This window comes from Ahaetulla prasina, chromosome 3, assembly GCF_028640845.1.
Source record: "Ahaetulla prasina isolate Xishuangbanna chromosome 3, ASM2864084v1, whole genome shotgun sequence".
Taxonomy (NCBI): Eukaryota; Metazoa; Chordata; class Lepidosauria; order Squamata; family Colubridae; genus Ahaetulla; species Ahaetulla prasina.
This window is the reverse complement of record NC_080541.1, coordinates 145,299,976-145,320,051: the sequence shown is the minus strand read 5'-3', so window position 1 is coordinate 145,320,051 and position 20,076 is coordinate 145,299,976. Positions and strand designations below refer to the sequence as shown.

General features: G+C 35.8%; 1 protein-coding gene across 2 annotated transcripts in view; it reads left to right on the top strand.

Moving 5' to 3' along the window:
* The window catches only part of DPYD (dihydropyrimidine dehydrogenase), a 684,632-nt gene that overhangs the window by 206,493 nt on the left and 458,063 nt on the right, over positions 1–20,076 (top strand). For both annotated transcript variants that reach the window (XM_058176033.1, XM_058176032.1), the window contains 3 exons: positions 5,812–6,008; positions 12,251–12,332; positions 15,025–15,112. In XM_058176033.1, the coding sequence (XP_058032016.1) occupies positions 5,812–6,008; positions 12,251–12,332; positions 15,025–15,112 (367 nt within the window). The remainder of the gene's footprint in view (positions 1–5,811; positions 6,009–12,250; positions 12,333–15,024; positions 15,113–20,076) is intronic.

Genomic DNA, 20,076 nt, shown 5'->3' with positions numbered 1-20,076 from the left:
TGAAACTGAACACAATATTCCAGTGATCTGGATCAGAGGTGATATTCAACAGGTTCTGACCAGTTCTGGAGAACTGGTAGCGGAAATTTTGAGTAGTTCAGAGAACTGGTAAATACCACGTCTACTGGCCCCACCCCCATCTACTCTCTGTCTCCCAAGTCCCAGCTGATCGGGAGGAAATGGGGATTTTGCAGTAACCTTCCCCCAGAGTGGGGAGGGAATGGAGATTTTACAGTATCCTTCCCCTGGAATGGGGTGGGAATGGAGATTTTACAGTATTCTTCCCCTGCCAGGCTCACCAAGCCACACCCATCAAGCAATACCACACCCGCCATGCCACGCCCACAGAACTGGTAGTAAAAAATGTGAATCCCATCACTGATCTGAATGCTGCATTTCTGTTATAATATTAACAGAATTATAATATTATTACTTATAATAAGTAATATCTGTTAAGCCTTCACTTGTGTCTCCTTTTAGTCCTAATGTGATTAATAGGAAAAATTATGCCCTGATGGATTCTCTTAAATATGTACAATTCTTCTTGAAAAATCTTTATAAACCTATTAAAATGCTGTGGTCTGGCACAATGATTGATATTGAAACAGGCATAGGATAAATAGCTCAAAATGATTTTCATCACAGAATTTTAAGTTTATTTAAAATGATCTATTGGTATCAAGGTTCTAATACAACTGAGCAATGTGGCACTGCTACATAATTTAAAATGCATCGAAATATATATGTGTACAACAGATAGATATTAGAATTGTTCATGTTCATAACTTTTATGGAATTTAGATATTTTATGTTGCGTTCTTAATGACTATTTTATGTATTATAGAAGTTATCAAGGACAATAATCTGTCATATTCAAATCACATTTCTGTAATACCCAATGAGCAAAATCTTTCAGAATTAAAATATTGAACTTTTTTTGATAGCTATTACAGATATCTATTGACAGATATCTGACAGTAGATAGGAATATGGCAAAAGACAAAATACTAATAATACTGCAACCTAAAATAATGTGGTGAATTGTGTCTGAAAAAAGCTTCAGTTTCCAAGTTTAAATACGAAGTATTGTAGAGGCAGTACATTGTTTTTATTCATAGTTACTCATAATTTATTTTGGAAGATAGTAAAATTGGAGGTCATCTGTGTATCATGTTGTACTAATGAACTCCATTGTTAAATTTTATCAGATAAAACTCTGTGGAATATAGGTAAGAAAGAAACCTTTCTAAGTAAATAAAAAGGGAGCCATGTGAATATGATTTCCTCTCATTAATCTTGAATCTTTTCCCAGTGAATCTGCCTCATTAGATGTTCATGCTTCTAACAATAGGATGGAAGGAAAAAAACTTTTTAAAAAATAGATAATCTACCTATTTAGATCTAATTCCCATTGTATGAATTGTTTCAGTAGTTTGAGAAGATTGAGGCTACAACAATAGCTTGGAGGCTCCATTCCAGGCAACAAATGAAAACTTATCAAGGTTATCATCAGTAATGGTAGATAATTTTCCCTGACTGATAGTTTATTTGCTGCTATCAATCTTTCATTGCTCTATACAGTTGAAAGGAGGTATATCCATGATGGCTTGAACATACAGTACCAAGAGCCTGGCCACATGATGTTCTATCCTTCAATATTTTTTTTAAAATGTACAGTAGTTTCTTGGCTCCCATGTTAAGGCAAAAGGGATCTGTACAGACTGCTAACCTGTAATGCGCAGGTCTTGTTCTAGGAATTTTTTTTCTTCAGCACTTTCTCTTCCTCCCTGTTAAGGTTCAGCTCTTTGCTTCTTAATACACCAACACAAATTGTGATAGAGAATTCCTCTGTAAGCAATTAGGGGATTTTGTAGTACTCTTGGTAGCTCAAAGTAGTCATTGAACTACAGTCTCAAATCTGTGTGCAGCCTTTCCTAAGCATTTCAGTAGGAAACCTGCCCAAGTACTTAACAGTGTTGTTATAAACCAATTAAGCTGGGTTAATCCCTTTGTCTTCAATGTGGCAGTTTAAATGGTTTGTGGTCCTTGCTTTTTGTGCATCGTAAGATTTACAGCCCAATTGAAAACATACTGTGCCAGCAGATTAAGTGCATAGGGTGGGAGACTTATTGACTAGCTGTACCAGGAACACAGTACAAAACAAGACATCATGCTGGCATTGCAGGTAGATAAATGCAAATGTTCAACATCAAGGTGCTGCAAATGTAAATCATTATGGTTGATAAGCATCTTTCTTCCTAGCATTTGCTTCTTAATATTTAAATTGGCCCCTTTTGTTTTTAAAGGCATACAAATAATCCAGTGATCGCAACCAACCTTACATTTTGCTTTTGTCGAGCTTTGTGGAACACAGTATGTGAGTAGACTTAGGAGTTGTGGAAAAGTTCATTCAAAATTGATGTGACAGGAGATGTTAAAGAATACTGAGGTACTTGCTGTGTTGCATGTGAGAAAAGGAAGGAAGGAAGGAAGACAGAGAGAGAGAGAGAGAGAGAGAGAGGGAGGGAGGGAGCGATCTACATATACTTGGAGAGGAAGCAAGGCCTGCCTTGGATGAATCCTAGTCATCCAATTCCTCATTTTATATAAAAAAAGAAAACAAGTTAGAGAAACAAAACATGCTGAGCTTTCCATCCCCATTTTTTTTATTTCGTTGTTTCTTACTTTTATCATTTTTACAAATAACTCAAGGTGGGGAACCTATCCAACACACCTTCCTTCTCCTATTTTCCCCACAACAATCCTATGGGGCAAATAGGGCTGAGAGAGAATGAATGGCCCAAGGTTACCGAGCTAGATTTCATGGCTAAGATGGGACTAGAAGAATTCATGGTCTCCTGCTTTTTTAGACATGTGCAAACTGGCTAGAAAGACCAAACTGGCTCTCTCTTTTTTTTTTCTGCGTAAGCAAGTAATATGTTTGTGTATAGTTGGGCTCATTTTTGAAATGAATCTTTACTTTTGCTCTTACCCCCTGCCCTCAAACAGCGAACAGTGGCTTTACTGAAATTTAATTTCAGCTTAACCCAAGTTTTACAGATAGCTTTTTTTTTTTTTTTGCTATCTTCTAGTCCCCATGAATCTTCATCTCTGCCAACATTCCTATCAAAAGTTCTTCTCCTCCGTCTGAGGCCTTTGTAAGTTTCCTTTTTTAAAAAAATCTAAAAACTAAAATGCTGTAGGCTTGCAGGGCTCGTGCATGGTTTTTTGCTCTGAGCTGTTTGTCATCCACTTTTTAGTTTTCTGCAGATACTGAAGCAGTGGTAGCCATAAGAGTTTCAGAAACTTCTCTGTACTATGTATCATTCAAATCCTTTCATTTCTTCTTTGTACTTAAAAAGTCTCCAGGCTGATCAATTCTTCTCTTTTCACATATATTTTTTCCAGATTCTCTGAAACATAATACTCTTGGTATGGGTGGTGTGCTCATTTATTGTTGCTTTGTTGTGAGCCACTTAGGATTATTGTACATAAAATTAGCAGCCAAATATATGTAAGTTTTAGAAATAATAAACCTATCTATCTTCATGCTTTTTTTCTTCTTCACCTAATATCTCTTCTTTCTTTTCTTGTCTAAGACTATTGAATAAATTGTTCTCTTACCTTCTTCTGCATTTGTATGAAATATTCCCATCAATTCATTTCAGGCAGTTTTTTGTGGGTCGTTTTACTAAATTCACAATGGCTTATTTCATCAGTACTTTGCTGGCAGCAAAGGAAAACCAACAGTGTTAATGCTACTAGTTTTCATCATGGCGTTTGATACCCTCAATCTATTAGTTAAGGTGAAAAACTCACTGAGGGACTTTGGTCCAGTTGCTTTCTCTCAACTTCACTTAATCCACAGGGTTACTGTTATAGGGACAAATAGGGAGGAGGAGCTCAATGTTTGCCACTTTGAGTTTCTAAAGGAAAGGCTGGATATAACCAATAAATCAATAAACAATTCTTTTATTCAATAGAAGAGAATACCTGTACCTCAGGGTTCCATTCTTGGTGCTCTCTCAGCTTGATTGTTTTCTTGCAGATGTTTCATTACCTGGCTAGGTAACATCATGAGTGCAAGGTTTGCTGGCTTTTTATATAGAGAGATTTGCCCTGCTATTCTTGTGAGAATTCAATGCTGGATTGGACAGACATGCAAGCCCCAGAAAATAAATAAGTTCATTTTTTGGTGGCAGTTTTGCAAATGGGAGTGCAACCACTGTAGAACCGTACCTTTTATTCCCAAATTCCTAAAAAAAATCCAGCTGTTTAACATGATCAGTGGTATCAAATGCTGGTACAAGATGGAGATAATCAACATATTGATTTTGATTTACAGTTTACAGTTTACAGTAAGGTTTACAGTTTCTTCTTGCAGTAAAAGGGTGTTGGAAGAAATATCCATCTGGGTTCAGTTCCAAGTGGGGACAAAGACACTGGAAACATGGAGGCTGCTTGGAAAGATGATTTAATGGTGGCCAGGATCACATGGCTTGAGATCCTGAACAGAAAAGGGGCAAGATCCTGTGCACTCCCTAGCTTTATGCTTTTTCTGAGCTTTGAACTTTCTGGGGCACAGGAAGAGTATCCTGATTGGTTGTCAAACTCCCAGGTGGTCTAGGGGTCTTAGTTAACATTGTAGGTTGTCCCTCAAGCTTGCCTGAGCCTTGCCATGTGGTGAGTTTCTGTTGCTAGATGGGTTCTATTATGTTGCAGATGATGGTCCATTGACAAAGGTGGGGAGAATGAGTTTCTACCTCTGACCCATTGACAAAAGTGGGGGGAAATGAGTGAGCTTGGCTGAGCCTTTAATGGCCCATTGACAAAGGTGGGGGGGGAGTCAGGATGCTTTGTCTTTAAAACATGTTTCTCCATTTCTCATCCAGGGAAATATATTCTGCCTTTTTAAATATTCTCTAAAATATTTCATTCTTCTAGGAGGGGGGTGGGTGCTAAATTCCTACAAGGGCTAAAATACAACAACAATATACTAATGCTGAAACAGTACAATAACAGTACAATAACATTAAAACAGTATAATGAAACAATAATATAAAAATACAAAATAAGAAACTAAAGGGTAATGAGAAAAAGCATAGAACCATTGGCTTAAACTGCAAGTGATTAGAAGATCTTTTAATAGTGGTGCAATTTACTTTCAGGAAAACTTGCTTTAATTGAAATAACTTAGTTGATTCTTAAGTTTTCTCCTCCTGTTTTGCTTCTTGTGTTACTTTGTGTCCAGATTACTTGAAGACAAAATCTTCATGATGTTCTTTGAGGAAGCACATTAAAGGCAAGCAGCCAAGAGATTTTAAATATTAGTATTTAAAATTAATAGATATCTACTAGATATCTATTCTAGTAGATATCTGCTCTAATCTACTAGAGCATCTCAGAAGCATAATTGGTCCATTTAAAGTTCATTTGAGAGTAAATAATAATAATACTAGATATGTTTGTCCCATTATTTATAAAGTAGTAAAAGTAAAATTTAAGAAATTCAATAAACATAAATAAATAGGAAACACTTCTGCACAAGCTTATTCTGAATATCAGAATGTTATATGAGTAGTGATGAGGATTCAGTTAACTAATATATTGCTAACAATTTTCGAAAATAATTGTTACCTTTAATTCATGATATTATTATTCATAATAATAAGCCTATACTGAATGATGAATATATTGGTCATCTCTTGAGATCTAGTGGCCTACTTGGTGATTTAATACCTTTAGACTTATGCCAAAGAGATACAAATGCTCTTCCCTTTTTGTTAACCATTTAAGTATTTCATTTTTCAGATATTCAAAGCAATCAATATTCCTCAAATTCGAGATCCCTCCTTGTCACCACTGGAAGATTTGCCCGAATCCTATCGTACCAAGATTGCTCTTCTTGGAGCAGGACCTGCTAGTATAAGTTGTGCCACATTTTTGGCTCGATTGGGCTATTCAGACATCACCATTTTTGAAAAGGAAAACTACGTTGGTGGTTTAAGGTAATGTTTCATCATCACCATTTGAAATAAAGCATTCTGAAAAACACATAGATGTTGGAACTTAAAGATCATTTACTTTTTGACTTTTTTGAAATACTAGCTTTTAAAATAATATTGTGACACTGATGAAGTTTTTGTATAAATTTATGTAGTGTTTCACATAGTCTCGGAAACGACAAATCACTAAATAAATATTTAGAAAAAGCATGAATTACTGTATTTAACATACGTATATCTAAATTCTGTGTGGAAATTCTCATTTTTTTCAGTGAATAAGTTAATCAAATTTTCATTTATGTGTACTTATCATATCTTAATTTTAAAGTATTTATTTACCATCTGATTATTTTATATATAATATGTATATTATAGTGATAACTTTTAGCATCAACTGCAGAATGTTCTCCAGTAAAAAAAAATTTGAATACCAAGCAGGATGAATGAATAGATATATACAGTTCAACAAAATCTAATAAATTTAATTCCTAGTCTTACTTTTTCTCTTTGGCTTGGTTGGTTGGGTGCAAGTAGAGTCTCATTTAACACAGTATATGTGGACTCACGGTTGGGAATTGGCACTTGAAACCTGTTATCAGTTTGCTGAACTTTAGGTCATGTGTCTACATTTATCAGTGACCCAGTTTTCAGCCATTAATCCTCTTTTTTTTGTTTGTTTTGAGAATCACCTGCCTGCCAATGAATTTAGGGAGACAGGAACTCAGGCTCTGAGTGGTATCTGGCATGATCTGATGCTCAACAGTCAATATGGGGAAGGTTTGGTAGATCATCCATAGCAATTAGGAGACAATAGTTTGAAAAGCATTAAACTAATATGATTTGGTACTCTGGTAATCATAAGCTATCGTCAGTTCAGATGCATATGGAAAATAACAGATTTCGTCATTTAAATTTATTATACGTTAGAATTATGGCTTGCTATTTTTTAAAATGTTCATATACATATAGGTTTCAGGATAATTTACAAATCCAAAATGTTAAGTAAAATCTTACTAAGGCTTACAGTCAAAAACCTGGAAGATTATTAGAAAGAGAAAGATAATCCTTCTTAACAAAGTTCTTACAACTTCTATGTTATCTGCTTAATGTAGCATTTTTCAGTTGGATGCAAAATATTTGTTTTTAGAGTAGAAAATTGGATTAAGCAGTTAATAGATATTTGGACAAAAAAAATACAAAATACTTTCTCAGTCCAGTTTCTGTTATGTATAGCAGTAGACAATTTTTAATAAACTCTTTTTTTTTATTTATTTATTTTTGTCACAACAGTATACACAAACAAATGTCATAGATAAAACAGCATATCTTGAAGAATATATATATATATATATAATTAAAATTATGCATCAACTATATTAATTGGATATAATGAAGGGAACAATAGGACAGGAACGGTAGGCACATTTGTGCTCTTATGCACGCCCCTTATAGTCCTCTCAGGAATGGGGTGAGGTCAATAGTAGACAGCTTTTGGTTGAAGATTTTGGGATTTTGAGTAGAGACTATGGAGTCAGGTAATGAGTTCCAAGCATTAACAACTCTATTACAGAAGTCATATTTTCTGCAATCAAGTTTGAAACGATTGACATTTAGCTTGAATCTATTTTTTGCTCTTGTAATATTGCGATTGAAGCTGAAGTAGTCTTTTATAGGAAGGATATTGCAATAGATGATTTTGTGTGTTAAACACAGGTCATGTCGAAGTCGACAGAGTTGTAAATTTTCTAATCCCAGGATTTCAAGTCTGTCTGTATAAGGTATTTTGTTGTTTTCGGAGGAGTGAAGAACTCTTCTAGTAAAATATTTCTGGACTCGTTCTATTGTGTTTATGTCAGAGATGTGGTATGGGTTCCAGACGGATGAGCTGTATTCAAGAATAGGTCTGGCAAATGTTTTGTATGCTCTAGTTAGTAGTATAGAGTTTTTTGAAAAGAAGCTGCGTAAAATTAGGTTTACAACTCTTAGGGCCTTTTTTGCTATGTAGTTGCAGTGGGCTTTGGCATTAAGGTCATTTGATATGAGAACTCCCAAGATCTTTGACAGGGTGGGAGTCGTCAGTAAGGTAATGACCATCGAGTTTGTACTTGTTGATAGGATTCTTTTTTCCAATATGTAAGACTGAGCATTTGCTGGTTGAGATTTGCAGTTGCCAAGTTTTAGACCAATCAGAAATTAAGTTGAGGTCTTCTTGAAGGGTAGAAGTATTGTTAGTGGTATTAAATAGTTTGACATCGTCAGCAAAGAGAACACAATAACTTGAGATTAAGTCACAGAGATCATTTATGTATAGTATGAAGAGTGTTGGTCCAAGAACACTACCTTGGGGAACGCCACTTTTGACAGGAACAGGATTCAATATAGCGTTGCCAATTTTGACCACTTGTTGTCTGTTTGACAGGAAGGCATTTATCCAATTGTGAAGAGGTCCAGAAATACCATAGGATTTTAGTTTAAGGAGTAGTTTATCATGTACTACTGAATCAAAAGCTTTGCAGAAGTCTATGTAGATTGCATCTATTGCTTTTCCTTGATCAAGGTTGGTAGTCCATATATTTTTGCAGTGGAGTAGTTGTAGGTTACAAGACAATTTTTTTCTGAAACCAAATTGTTTATTAGATAGAAGGTTGTTTGTTTCAAGATGGAGTGTAATGGATTGGTTAATGATGGATTCCATTACTTTGCATGAGACACAACATAGAGAGATAGGTCTGTAATTTTCAACAAGGCTTGGATCTCCTTTTTTGAAGATAGGGATGACTGTGGCTAGAGACCAGAGTTTTGGAAGGGAACAAGTTTTGAAGGCTTTATTAAAAATTATGCTTAGGGGTTCAGCTATATTAATTGAAAGTTTTTTTAAAAAGTATGCACATAGTCCATCTGGTCCGATAGATAATGATGGTTTTAGGTTGCGAAGGGCTTTTTCAACATTATCTTCTGTGAAGTCTATATGTGTTAGGTCGTTGTTATCTTCTGTGGAATCTATATGTGTTAAGTCGTTGTTAACATTTTTGGTACGATTAAGGAATGTTGGATATGAGCCATCACTGTTTACAAAGACTGAGCCGAAGAATGTGTTAAAGAGGTTTGCTTTAACTGTTTCATCAGTACATTCTTTGCCATTAGGTTCTTTTAGTGGTGGAATGGATCTTGTTTCTTTAAGTTTATTGTTTACAAAATTATAAAAAGCATGACTGGAATTGGTGCGTAGAAGATCTTCTTGTTTGGTGTGGTAAGTGTTACATTTTTATTTGGTTGCAAATATTTTTGTAGCGGTTTTTGAAGTTTGCTACATAACCCTTTTTGGTTTTTTTCCAGAGGGATTTTTTTTTTGGATTGCAGCTTTTTTATTGATATGGGAAATTTGCTTTTCCTTTTGATTTTGGTGATGATTTGTGGTACATATAGTTTGATGATTTTATTGATTTCAAGTAGGAATACTTTATAGTGGTCATCTGTAGTGATACAGGTTGAGAATAGATTTTGCCAGTCAAGAAATGAGAGATCATTATTTATAAGGTCATAGTTGGCTTTTTTTAAATTGTAGTTTGGAGTACTATTGTTGTGACGATTTATGTGAGGGTGTATGTTTAGACAAAAGTCTATCATGCAGTGGTCACTGTTGGAAAAGGGTTCTTTTACTTGTAGTCCATAAATTGAGTTTGTGTTATTGCAAAAAATAAGGTCGAGGCAGTTTAGTTACTAGTTGTTCAAGGCCAAGGTATGTAACTGCATTGTAAAGAGTAGTATGGATTGGTTTGGTTGTACATTCATTTGTTTTCCAGTAGCTTGTTATTGTTCTTTGTTGCTGTTTTGCTTTATATTTGCAACTATATTTACTTACTGTGGAGAAGAAAACATTAGTTAAAAAAATGGGTTGGACTTTTTTGGAACTTAGAGAGGATGGCCATAAACCATTCTCTGCAACCCTCCATAAGTTCCTAAAAAGTCCAACCCATTTTTTTAACTAATGTTTTCTTCTGTTGGTTTGTCCCCAGTCAGCAATTTAGGCCCTATTTTGTTGAGCTTTTGGAGATTTATCCTGCTGATGGACAGGCAGCACTCCTTTTCCTAACATGTCTAGTTTAATGAAAAGAAGGACTAGGGGAGACATGATAGCAGTGTTCCAATATCTCAGGGCTGCCACAAAGAAGAGGGAGTTGGGCTGTTCTCCAAAGCACCTGAGGGTAGAACAAGAAGCAATGGGTGGAAACTGATCAAGGAAAGAAGCAACTTAGAACTAAGGAGAAATTTCCTGATGGTTAAAACAATTAATAAGTGGAACGACTTGCCTGCAGAAGTTGTGAATGCTCCAACACTGGAAATTTTTAAGAAGATGTTGAATAACCATTTGTTTGAAGCGGTGTAGGGTTTCTCCCCTGGGCAGGGGGTTGGACTAGAAGACCTCCAAGGTCCCTTCCAACTCTGTTGTTATTATTATTAAATATCTAGTTTAATGCCAGTCAGTAGACAAGATTAAAAAGGGGTTTTGTCTTCTTATACTCTTAAACTTATATATGCAATCATTTTATTCTTTTATTTCATTTTAACCATTTTAAAAATCTTTCAACATGTCTGTCTCACATTCTCAACATTGGTCAGAGGAAAACAAGGCCAGATGCCTTCCTTGCCTGCCTGCCATCCTGTTTCATTTGAATTTGATTTCTTTTAAATATGGCTTGTAACTAAAAAGAGTTCAATGGAAATTGGCATGCTAGAAATGAAAACCCTAGCTTCTAGCATATGCTTTATTTCCTAAAGCCAAGCAGACTACATCAGAATTCTTTGGAAATGTATCCCACAGTAGAAAAACCTACTGTGGTCTTCTGGTTAAGGCATCAGGTTAGGAACCAGGAGACTGTGAGTTCTAGTCCCACCTTAGGTATTTAAGAGGGCTGGGTGACCTTGGGCCAGGAGGAAGAAGGAGCACTAGGTATGTTCACTGCCTTATGTTATTTATAAAAATAATAAAGGCGGGCAAATTTGTTTATTTATTATTAAATAAATGAGTATTTATTGAAGGGCCATAGATATAGTGCAGCCATTTTGTGACATGCCTTCCGTATTTGAAAGTTCCTTATCCCAAATATTCCCAACTTGCCATATGAGTTAATATGGATAGCATTAAGTTGTCTTCAATGCAGCTGAATACCACTCTATTCAATTCCTTATCTTTAATTATGCATTTCTTTAATCCAAAATCTGTATTTACATGGTACCTCACATTTCTAAATAGATTTTAGCGGCAGTTATGACACATTTTAGAGATCAAGAATGCTTTGATAGAATTTATCCATCTATGAAAGTCAATAGGTAACGGCATTCTGATCTATAGTTTAGTTTAGGATGCAGGTATCAAATTGACTTGTGTAACAATTCTGACCAAGAAAAAGTTCTACTTGTATAGATATTTTCTCTCCATAATTTAAAAGTATGTTTGGTCATATTTGTGTGTTTGTGACTTTAACTTAAGATTCTTGCTTTTTGTTCAGACCTAGGCTTCCTGAGACAGTAAAAAGCACACACTTAGTCCCAAAAACCCTCTCTTTATTTCAACGGCTGTGAATTCTGTTCATTCACAGCCCATGATGAGTCAAAATGGTTTGTAAAGAGTCTGACAGAAGTCTGCCACAGTCCTTTGGGATAAGGCTGATAAGCACCCACCTTTATCTCCCTTGACATGCTGCCAAAGGCCTAATTGGCAATTAGCTTTGCAAGGCCACATGGAGCACAGAGTCAAAACGGAGCTTCAGAATTTAAACCGACCAGCATGAACAAAGTTGCTTCCTGCAAAGGCTCATATGCCTTTGCTCCTCCTTTATGTCTTATGGGAGGGGCCAATCATCTCCAAGCCTTACTCCCAAGTCTCACCTTTTGTCTTACCTGTTCTTGCCTTCTGGCAGCTCTGCACATGCGCGCACTGGGAACAGGCTCTCCTTGTTCGTCTGCCTAGCTGACTTCAGACTCTGGAGGCTCCGGAGTCAGCACATAACTCCCAGATGGCCCTGGCCCCATCTCTGCCTCAGACACAGAGTCCTCGTCCGAGCCTTACCCAGACTCCAGGACTGGCCCATGTTCTTCCCCAGCCTCCTCACTGTCCGACTGCTGCCGGCAGACCACAACACTTTTTTATTTATTTCTAGCATGTATTATTTCAAAGACACCCTCTTGTTTGAGGAAGTAGCTGTGCAGTGTTTCATTGGTTCTGTTTTATTTCTTCTCTCCAGCACATCTGAAATTCCCCAGTTCCGGCTACCATATGATGTAGTACATTTTGAAACTCGGCTTATGAAGGACCTCGGAGTAAAGGTAATGAAAAATATAAACTGCCTTGGTATAGCTCACAGAAAAAGGAGCCAGAGCACTGTTAAAGATTAACAGCAAAATGTCATGGACCTTAGTAAAGAACAATTAAAAGCTACACTAAGCTGAGGAAGGAAGATGCTTTCCCTTGCTTGGGGCATTTGTCTGTCTGCTGTCTGAATGCCACTAGTTGGGAAAAGGGCAATCAATAGCTCATCTGGCTTGCCTGCATGTGATTAATTGTCTGTAAGAAACAAATACCTAAATTGCTTTAGGGGTTCAGTGTAGCTATTGCAAGGATTTTATTTCTTTAATCATGGGTGGCTGTCGCTGCTTTTTTTCCCCACTTGTCTTTTCCTCTCCCAGATTAAATTTTAGGTAAAAAAAATTAACTCAGGACACTTTTTGTCGGTGTATGTTTGTGTGTGTGTGTGTGTGTGTGTGTGTGTGTGTGTGTGTGTGTGTGTGTGTGTGTGTAAAATATAAACACACAGTTCATACAGTTCTTTTTCACATGCTAACAACAGAGTTCATGCAGTTTCTTTCGCAGGTTAACAAAAAGAAGTAAAATAGGAAGTAATATTAGTTATAGTTAAACGTCCCTAAAAAGAAGTACTGTGGTATGTTTTGTGACAAAACTTTTTAAACTTTAGATTTTAGACTGGTTTTGATTATAGCTAACTGCCCTTAAATGACAGTACAAAATGGGCAATAACATTATTAAAAGCAACCTGTATGTTGATACTGTTTTACTTAGGCTTCAAATTAGGTGCATGCAGGTGAAGAATATAATACTATCCTGCACGCAGGGTATTGTTATTTATGTCCATAATTCTTTTCTGGAAATAATTTGAGAATTTAAAATTTACAGGAGTGGGCTAAATAATATGATGGCCTTGTTTTTCCATTGCATATAAATATAACTCACAGCACTGCATAAGAAAAAGTACAATACGCTCCATTCAAAATGGACTGCACTGGTTGGCATTTGCTTATGAGACAACAATTTAAAGTCCTGGATTTAATCTTTAAATATTAGGGTTTGATTATCCATTGTACTACACCTCCTGTTGCAAACCTTTCTGGCAATTAAGGAGATGTAGGAGAGGCTCTTTTGAAAAAATTCCCACTGTCTTTTACTGCAGTGCTTCTCTATCTGTGGTCCATGGACCCTCATGCGGTCTCTGAACGCTTGAAGAAATGTTATGTTTTAAATCTTGAGCTATCTCTTGTAGGTCCATGGCCCAAAGTATTTAAAGGTGGGGTGGGTCTGTGGTGAAGAAAAGGTTGAGAACGAGTGTTTTACTGCATTATGCCCAAAATGTAAAATGTATTTTCTTGGGAATGGCATGTGTTCCTCCCCCCCCACCCAACATTTAGAAAAACTGTAAAGAAGGATCTCCTTTGCTAGGTTGTTAATTGATTATAATATTAAAACACTATTTTCGTGTTTTACTTACTTAATTAAAATTATTGTTAATTTTAATGTGTGTTTTTAAATAAATTAAATAAGTACTGTTTCTATTGTTTAGGTTTGGTGCTCTCCCTTAAATGTTTGTCAGAGTAGTAGAGTGTGACCTAAATCAAATATTTATCACTTTAAAAATAAATGGTAACTATTTATAATTTAAATATTTTTCTCAAAAATTTATAAAAAAAATAAACACAGTTAGAGTATTACAATTACAACATCTTTTTTTTTTTTTTAAAAAAAATGGTTTGGAGAAGAAATTTACATTCCAGATTCTGAAAAGAAAAGTATTTCTGTGGAAGGAATTCATGAAGTGAATGGTCGCCTCTCTGGTAGCCTATCTGAGATTTTATTTTTTTTTGTTTACATTTATACCCCGCCCTTCTCCGAAGACTCAGGGCGGCTTACAGTGTATAAGGCAATAGTCTCATTCTATTTGTATATTTTTTTTACAAAGTCAATTTATTGCCCCCCCAACAATCTGGGTCCTCATTTTACCTACCTTATAAAGGATGGAAGGCTGAGTCAACCTTGGGCCGGGCTCGAACCTGCAGTAATTGCAGGCTACTGTGTTCTTAATAACAGGCTTTACCGGCCTGAGCTAAACCGGCCCTTGCAGAAGCCGCTTTTGAATATGACCTCAATATATGATAGGGGACACAGGGACAAGTGTTCCTTCATGCCTGTGAAACTCAAGTCACACTTGATTTTGCTGTTAAGTACAAAACTTCGGTTGTATTACGAAATAGGCTGATACTAAACCCCTTTAAGGAATTTTCACAATACGTTTTCTGAACACCCTCTGGCACAAACGCAGGTCTACGATCATCTTTTAAAGGTTATGTTGCCCTTAAGTGGACCATTATGTCCTTGAATAATCAACTGAATGACCAAAACAAAGCTTCTTAATTTGATCTTGTACACTGCAGAGCATCACTACTTGTGAGATGGGGAGCTATAAAAATCAGATAAATAAAAACTGTTTTAGCTCTTTTTATAGGTTTTTTTTTTAACATTTAACATTTAAATACTTGCTAACGATATGAGACATTTATTATTTTTGTCTTATTGTACGCCAACCAAAGTCACTTACTTGTGAGGCAAGAGGCTATATAAATTAAATAAATACATATCTCTAGATTGATTTCTTTCTTTAAAATAGAAAAATAAATACATTTTAAAAGTGGCTGATAAACATATGAAAACCTCTCCAATGTTATCTTTCAGATCATCTGTGGAACAGGCCTTTCGGTGGAAGGACTGACACTCAGTGCTTTAAAGGATGATGGTTACAAAGCAATCTTTGTTGGAATTGGTAGGAATTCCTTCTTCTTTTTATACTTGCTTTTTGCAGGAACTGTTGTATCATAAATTCTTCTTGGTAAGAGACCTTTAGCAAGTGATATACAGTACTTGATTTTTTTTATTGCCTATCTACTTTTGATCAGACCTAATTTTGGAAATGATCACTTTTTCCACATGAAATGTTTATTTATCTGTTAAATTGTGATTATGCCAGTGTTACTGTAGAAGTTTAAGGTGGACTTAGAGAGAGTGACTGGCTGAAAGACACCAGATGAATTTCTATGGCTGAAGATTAAATTGAAGCTGAGTCTCCCCCAAAGCTAATCCAACATTTTAACCACTAAAACCAACAGATTCTCAGTGTGTGTTTCTTTGGAATGGTGAAATTATGAAATAACATTAGCTTTGGCATTAGATGCTATGTTGCATTAGGAACAGAGTTAAAACCTGAATCAATATCTTCTAGTACAATTATCACATTCCTAAGGAGTGCTTTATTTAATAGATGTCACTAATTTAGTCAAAATCTCAATATAATCATTAAGTAACAGAATTCCTTAGGGGACTTATTTATGCTAAATTAATGTCATCAGATTGCAGAATCAACATTGTCTCAACAAACTCTGCCTTTGTTTATTTGTTTGTCTATGTATTCTTTAGCCCTTAACTAAATAGTATAGTCAGATGGATTTTTTTAGTATACACAGAATTAACTGTAACTCCAGGAGATAATTATTTATGTTTACTTTGCAGTCCACTAGTTTATTTTAGAGGCATATGTACAAAACTGCTTTTCAAGCATTCAATTTAAGAGGGGTTTTTGGAAGAAAATAAATAATGAAAAACAGATGTTAAATATTTGATATGTTAAATCCATAAATTTGTTTTTTTTTAAATATTATTTTAATGCTTGTAGTTTAGAAAGACAGTTGACTAGCATTACTGTGAAGTGATCTCTTTCATATAGATGGAATAACTCTCCTAATATAATGCTTGGTATGGTGTGATCTAAACCTAGTGAATGTTTTTTGCTCTAGCAATATCTCAACACTGAGATTTTTTCAGTTGTTTAATCTAATTATTAATTCATTACTTGGATCTATCCCCTATGGGAGTAGTTCTAGTTGGAGAAAGTTATTTCTCTAAAAAGTGTTTAATATTTTGATGATTAATATTAATCCTGGGGGAGTGGAATGGCTGATTTCCCCAATTAACAAGGATAACTTGCAATCTACCTGGAAGATAGAAAAAATATTGTCAGTACACTACAACTTCTGTAGTGAGGCAATGCAGAAAATGGGATAGTAAAAGCAAATGAACATTGAAGAAGCAGACAAATCTTATATGAAGATATTAGCATGAGGCAACTTAAGGCAACTTAAATCTTGAAGCCTTACCTTTATTACTAACTTATCTGATTCCTGCCAAACCTTAACAAATTATGTACATTCTAGAACATTTGTCTTGGCTAGGTTTGGTGCATTGCCTTCAGCAATTATTGATGGTAAATACTGAAAAATTCCTTTTTCTGCATCCCTTTGCCCATGTGACTCCCTTACTACAGAAGACAACACATCCTATTAGACTGTAATTTCTACAGAAATGTACATGATAAATTAATTAGATTTCTCATGAAAGAATACCCAGGCAGAGATGATATTCAGTATACCTATTTTCTCCTGGTTGTCTGTAAGAACACTGTTGCTTACATGTAGCCAAATTCTGTCTGGCTGCTATGAGAATGAGGCAACAGATTCTACTAAAAGAACTGAATTCTTGTCATCTGGAAAGTTAACTTTGTCCCTGTCTAAGACAGTAATAAATCTAATGCTACGTTATGCTGTTGCCAGGCTCACAATATATGTTAGTTTTGTGGAACTTAGTCACCACTTGCCTTTCACAGAAGCAAGTCTGAATATATGAGCATAATAAAAGAGTTAAGATCTCTTTGGATCGCAACTTTCTTTAAAGTTCACATTTTTATTCACGTGATGTTAGAAAAATTTAATTCACATAGTACCTATCTCCACAGTGTATACGAAAGATCTTGACCTAAGATCTTGCATACTTACATTTTGCAAGTAATAAATACGGAAGTAAATAAACTTCATTAAGATACTGTTAGTAACTATTTGACATCCAGATAGTTCTCAACTTACAACCACTCATTTAGTGACCATTCGAAGTTACAATAGCACTGAGAAAAACGTCTTATGACTGTTTTTCAAACTTACAACTTTTGCAACGTCCTCATGTGATCATGTGATCAAAATTCATATTTATTTATTTATTTTATTTATTATTTAAATTTTTATACCGCCCTTCTCCCGAAGGACTCAGGGCGGTTCACAGCCTGATAAAAAATACAAAATAATACAATATAAATACGATTAAAATATAATTAAAAAACTTATTAAATTGGCCACGGTTAAAATTTAGAATAAAAACCCATTAAAAACCCATAAGTTTAAAAACTAACCCAGTCCAGCGCAGATGAATAGGTGAGTTTTAAGCTCGCGACGAAAGGTTCGGAGGTCTGGAAGTTGACGGAGTCCCGGGGGGAGTTCGTTCCAGAGGGCGGGAGCCCCCACAGAGAAGGCCCTTCCCCTGGGCGTCGCCAGACGACACTGTCGCGCCGACGGCACCCTGAGGAGTCCCTCTCTGTGAGAGCGCACGGGTCGGTGAGAGGTATTCGGTAGCAGCAGGCGGTCCCGTAGATATGCCTGGCAACTGGCATGTATTTAGGATGGTTGCATGTCATTGCCTTTCGTGACCTTCTGACAAATAAAGTCAATAATTGGGGAAGCCAGATTCACTTAACCATGTTACTAACTTAGCAACTGCAGTGATTTACTTAACAATGGTGCAGACCTCACTTTACAACTGTCTTGCTTAGCAACATAAATTTTGGGCTCAATTCTGATCATAAGTCGAGGGCTCCCTATATAGTTGATCTACTTTGGTTGTTACTTTCATCTCAGTCAAGCGATTGATTGGATTTTTAGCAGGAAGGTAGCTTTCCAGTCTTGAAATGCCTTTGATCTTGACGAGTAGAAGAAAAATAACATTTTTCACTCCAAAACTACCTTTGGTTTAAATCTTAGTGGACATATTCATGCATAATAGCCCTCTATCACTCCGGTTATACTTCTTCCTTTTTTCAAGATAAAATGTAGCCGTCTGTACAACAATCTGCAGCAAATAATAATGCTACTTTAGTGAAACCTTTCTTCCCATTTTTGCAAGATTGCAGAGATTTGTTTGGCATTTAAACGATGACTCTGCAAATGATATGCATATTTATCTGCTAAGGAATGTGAATGTAGCACCAAATCCCTCCTCAGCATACACTGGGCAAATTGAGTATGCACAGCCAAGAGAGGTATGAGACTTAATGCTCTTTATTGATCTAGACGTTGCCTAAGTGAACATAATAAGAAACAAGTTGCCCAACTGTTCTTTTTTCCCCCCCTTCTTGTTATTGATTACAAGAGTGGTAATTCTTAGTACAGCAACAACTGTTGTTCTCCATCTGGGTATTCAGTATAATAAGCTTTGCAGGTTTGTTCTCTCATGTGATTATATTACAGACTATTGTGATTTATATAATCCTAAATCCGTTCATTGTTTGAGGCCTTCCATGCGTACAAATTTCCATGGGGTCATATTTCTTGATAATTGTACATGAGGCAAGGTGCCAGGTTACCATCCCTCTTGATTTAATCCATTTGACAAACCATGTACCTTTCATTCTTCTTTACACCTTTTGCTTGGGGAAGAAATTAGATAGGAATACTTAAAGAGCTTGATTCTATCTGTAACCAAAAGCTGGGCTAAACTGTGCACCACGGGGTTTTTTTGTATGTATTGAGATTATTCAGATAAGTAACACTTGGAAATGTGTTAGAGTGGGAGCGCAAGGGAAAAAAATATTGTCAGGGAAACACAGAATTTGAAAGCTCAGTTTCTTTTCATTATTTTCTCCTAAACCTGACCTAGTTACGATAAACTACGCTTATGAAGTTGCCTTAGACTGAGTCAAACTTTTGGTCTTCTGAGCCTTGGGTTGACAGCAAGTTTTCAAGAATCTGTTTGAGAATCCGTTTCGATGCTCAATATTCCTCTACCTTGACAGGCCAAGGAATAAAGTGGCATGTAAATGATGGGATTTTGTGCCTGCGAACATTTGTCCTATTTTTGAGCTGAAGCATTTTTATACCTGGCACTGCGGCAAAGAAATCAGACAGTTCGATTTAAGCTATAAGTTAATGTTTTTGTAGACCATCCAGAGTCCCTCTGAGGGAGATTTAAAAAAAAAAAAGATTGATGAATTAATTAATTCTGGTTAACTTTTGCTATGTAAGGAACAACTTTCTCCATTTTAAATTTGCTCAAATCTATTACAGGTTTTCTAGGAAATAGCGTGAATGATGTTTTTTGCCTGACGTTTTCGTTTCAATTTGCATGTATTAGTGGTACACATTCCAGAGTGCTTACCAGCAAAATCCTTATATATGACGTAACAATAGCAGTTAAACATCCTTACTATGACAATAACAAAACAGAAATGCCATAATGAAAAGCAGGGTGTCTCTGAACACCTAGAAAAAGGAGTGGTGTCAAACATTCCAGACTGGGAATCTGCGGTAAATCTCATTGTCCGGAACTTATACAACTTAATTTGCTGCTAGGATTGGTTTGTTCTGAAATCAGGGCATTACATAGTACTCTGAAGAATCTTCATTGCAACTAGAGTGAAGAAGCCTTATTGAATAGCTGATTGTCAGCAGCAGGAATCATTCCCACATATACCTTTGGCAGGATATTTAAACACATTGCTCCTTCTTCCTGTCTTTTCTATATTCTAGTGCATTTTCTTCATGGCTTTGAAACCCAGACACTGTTGATTATTGACAGAACTGCTGTTGTTTTTGTCCTGAGAAACTCTGGTTTTCAGTTTATCTTTTGTGGATA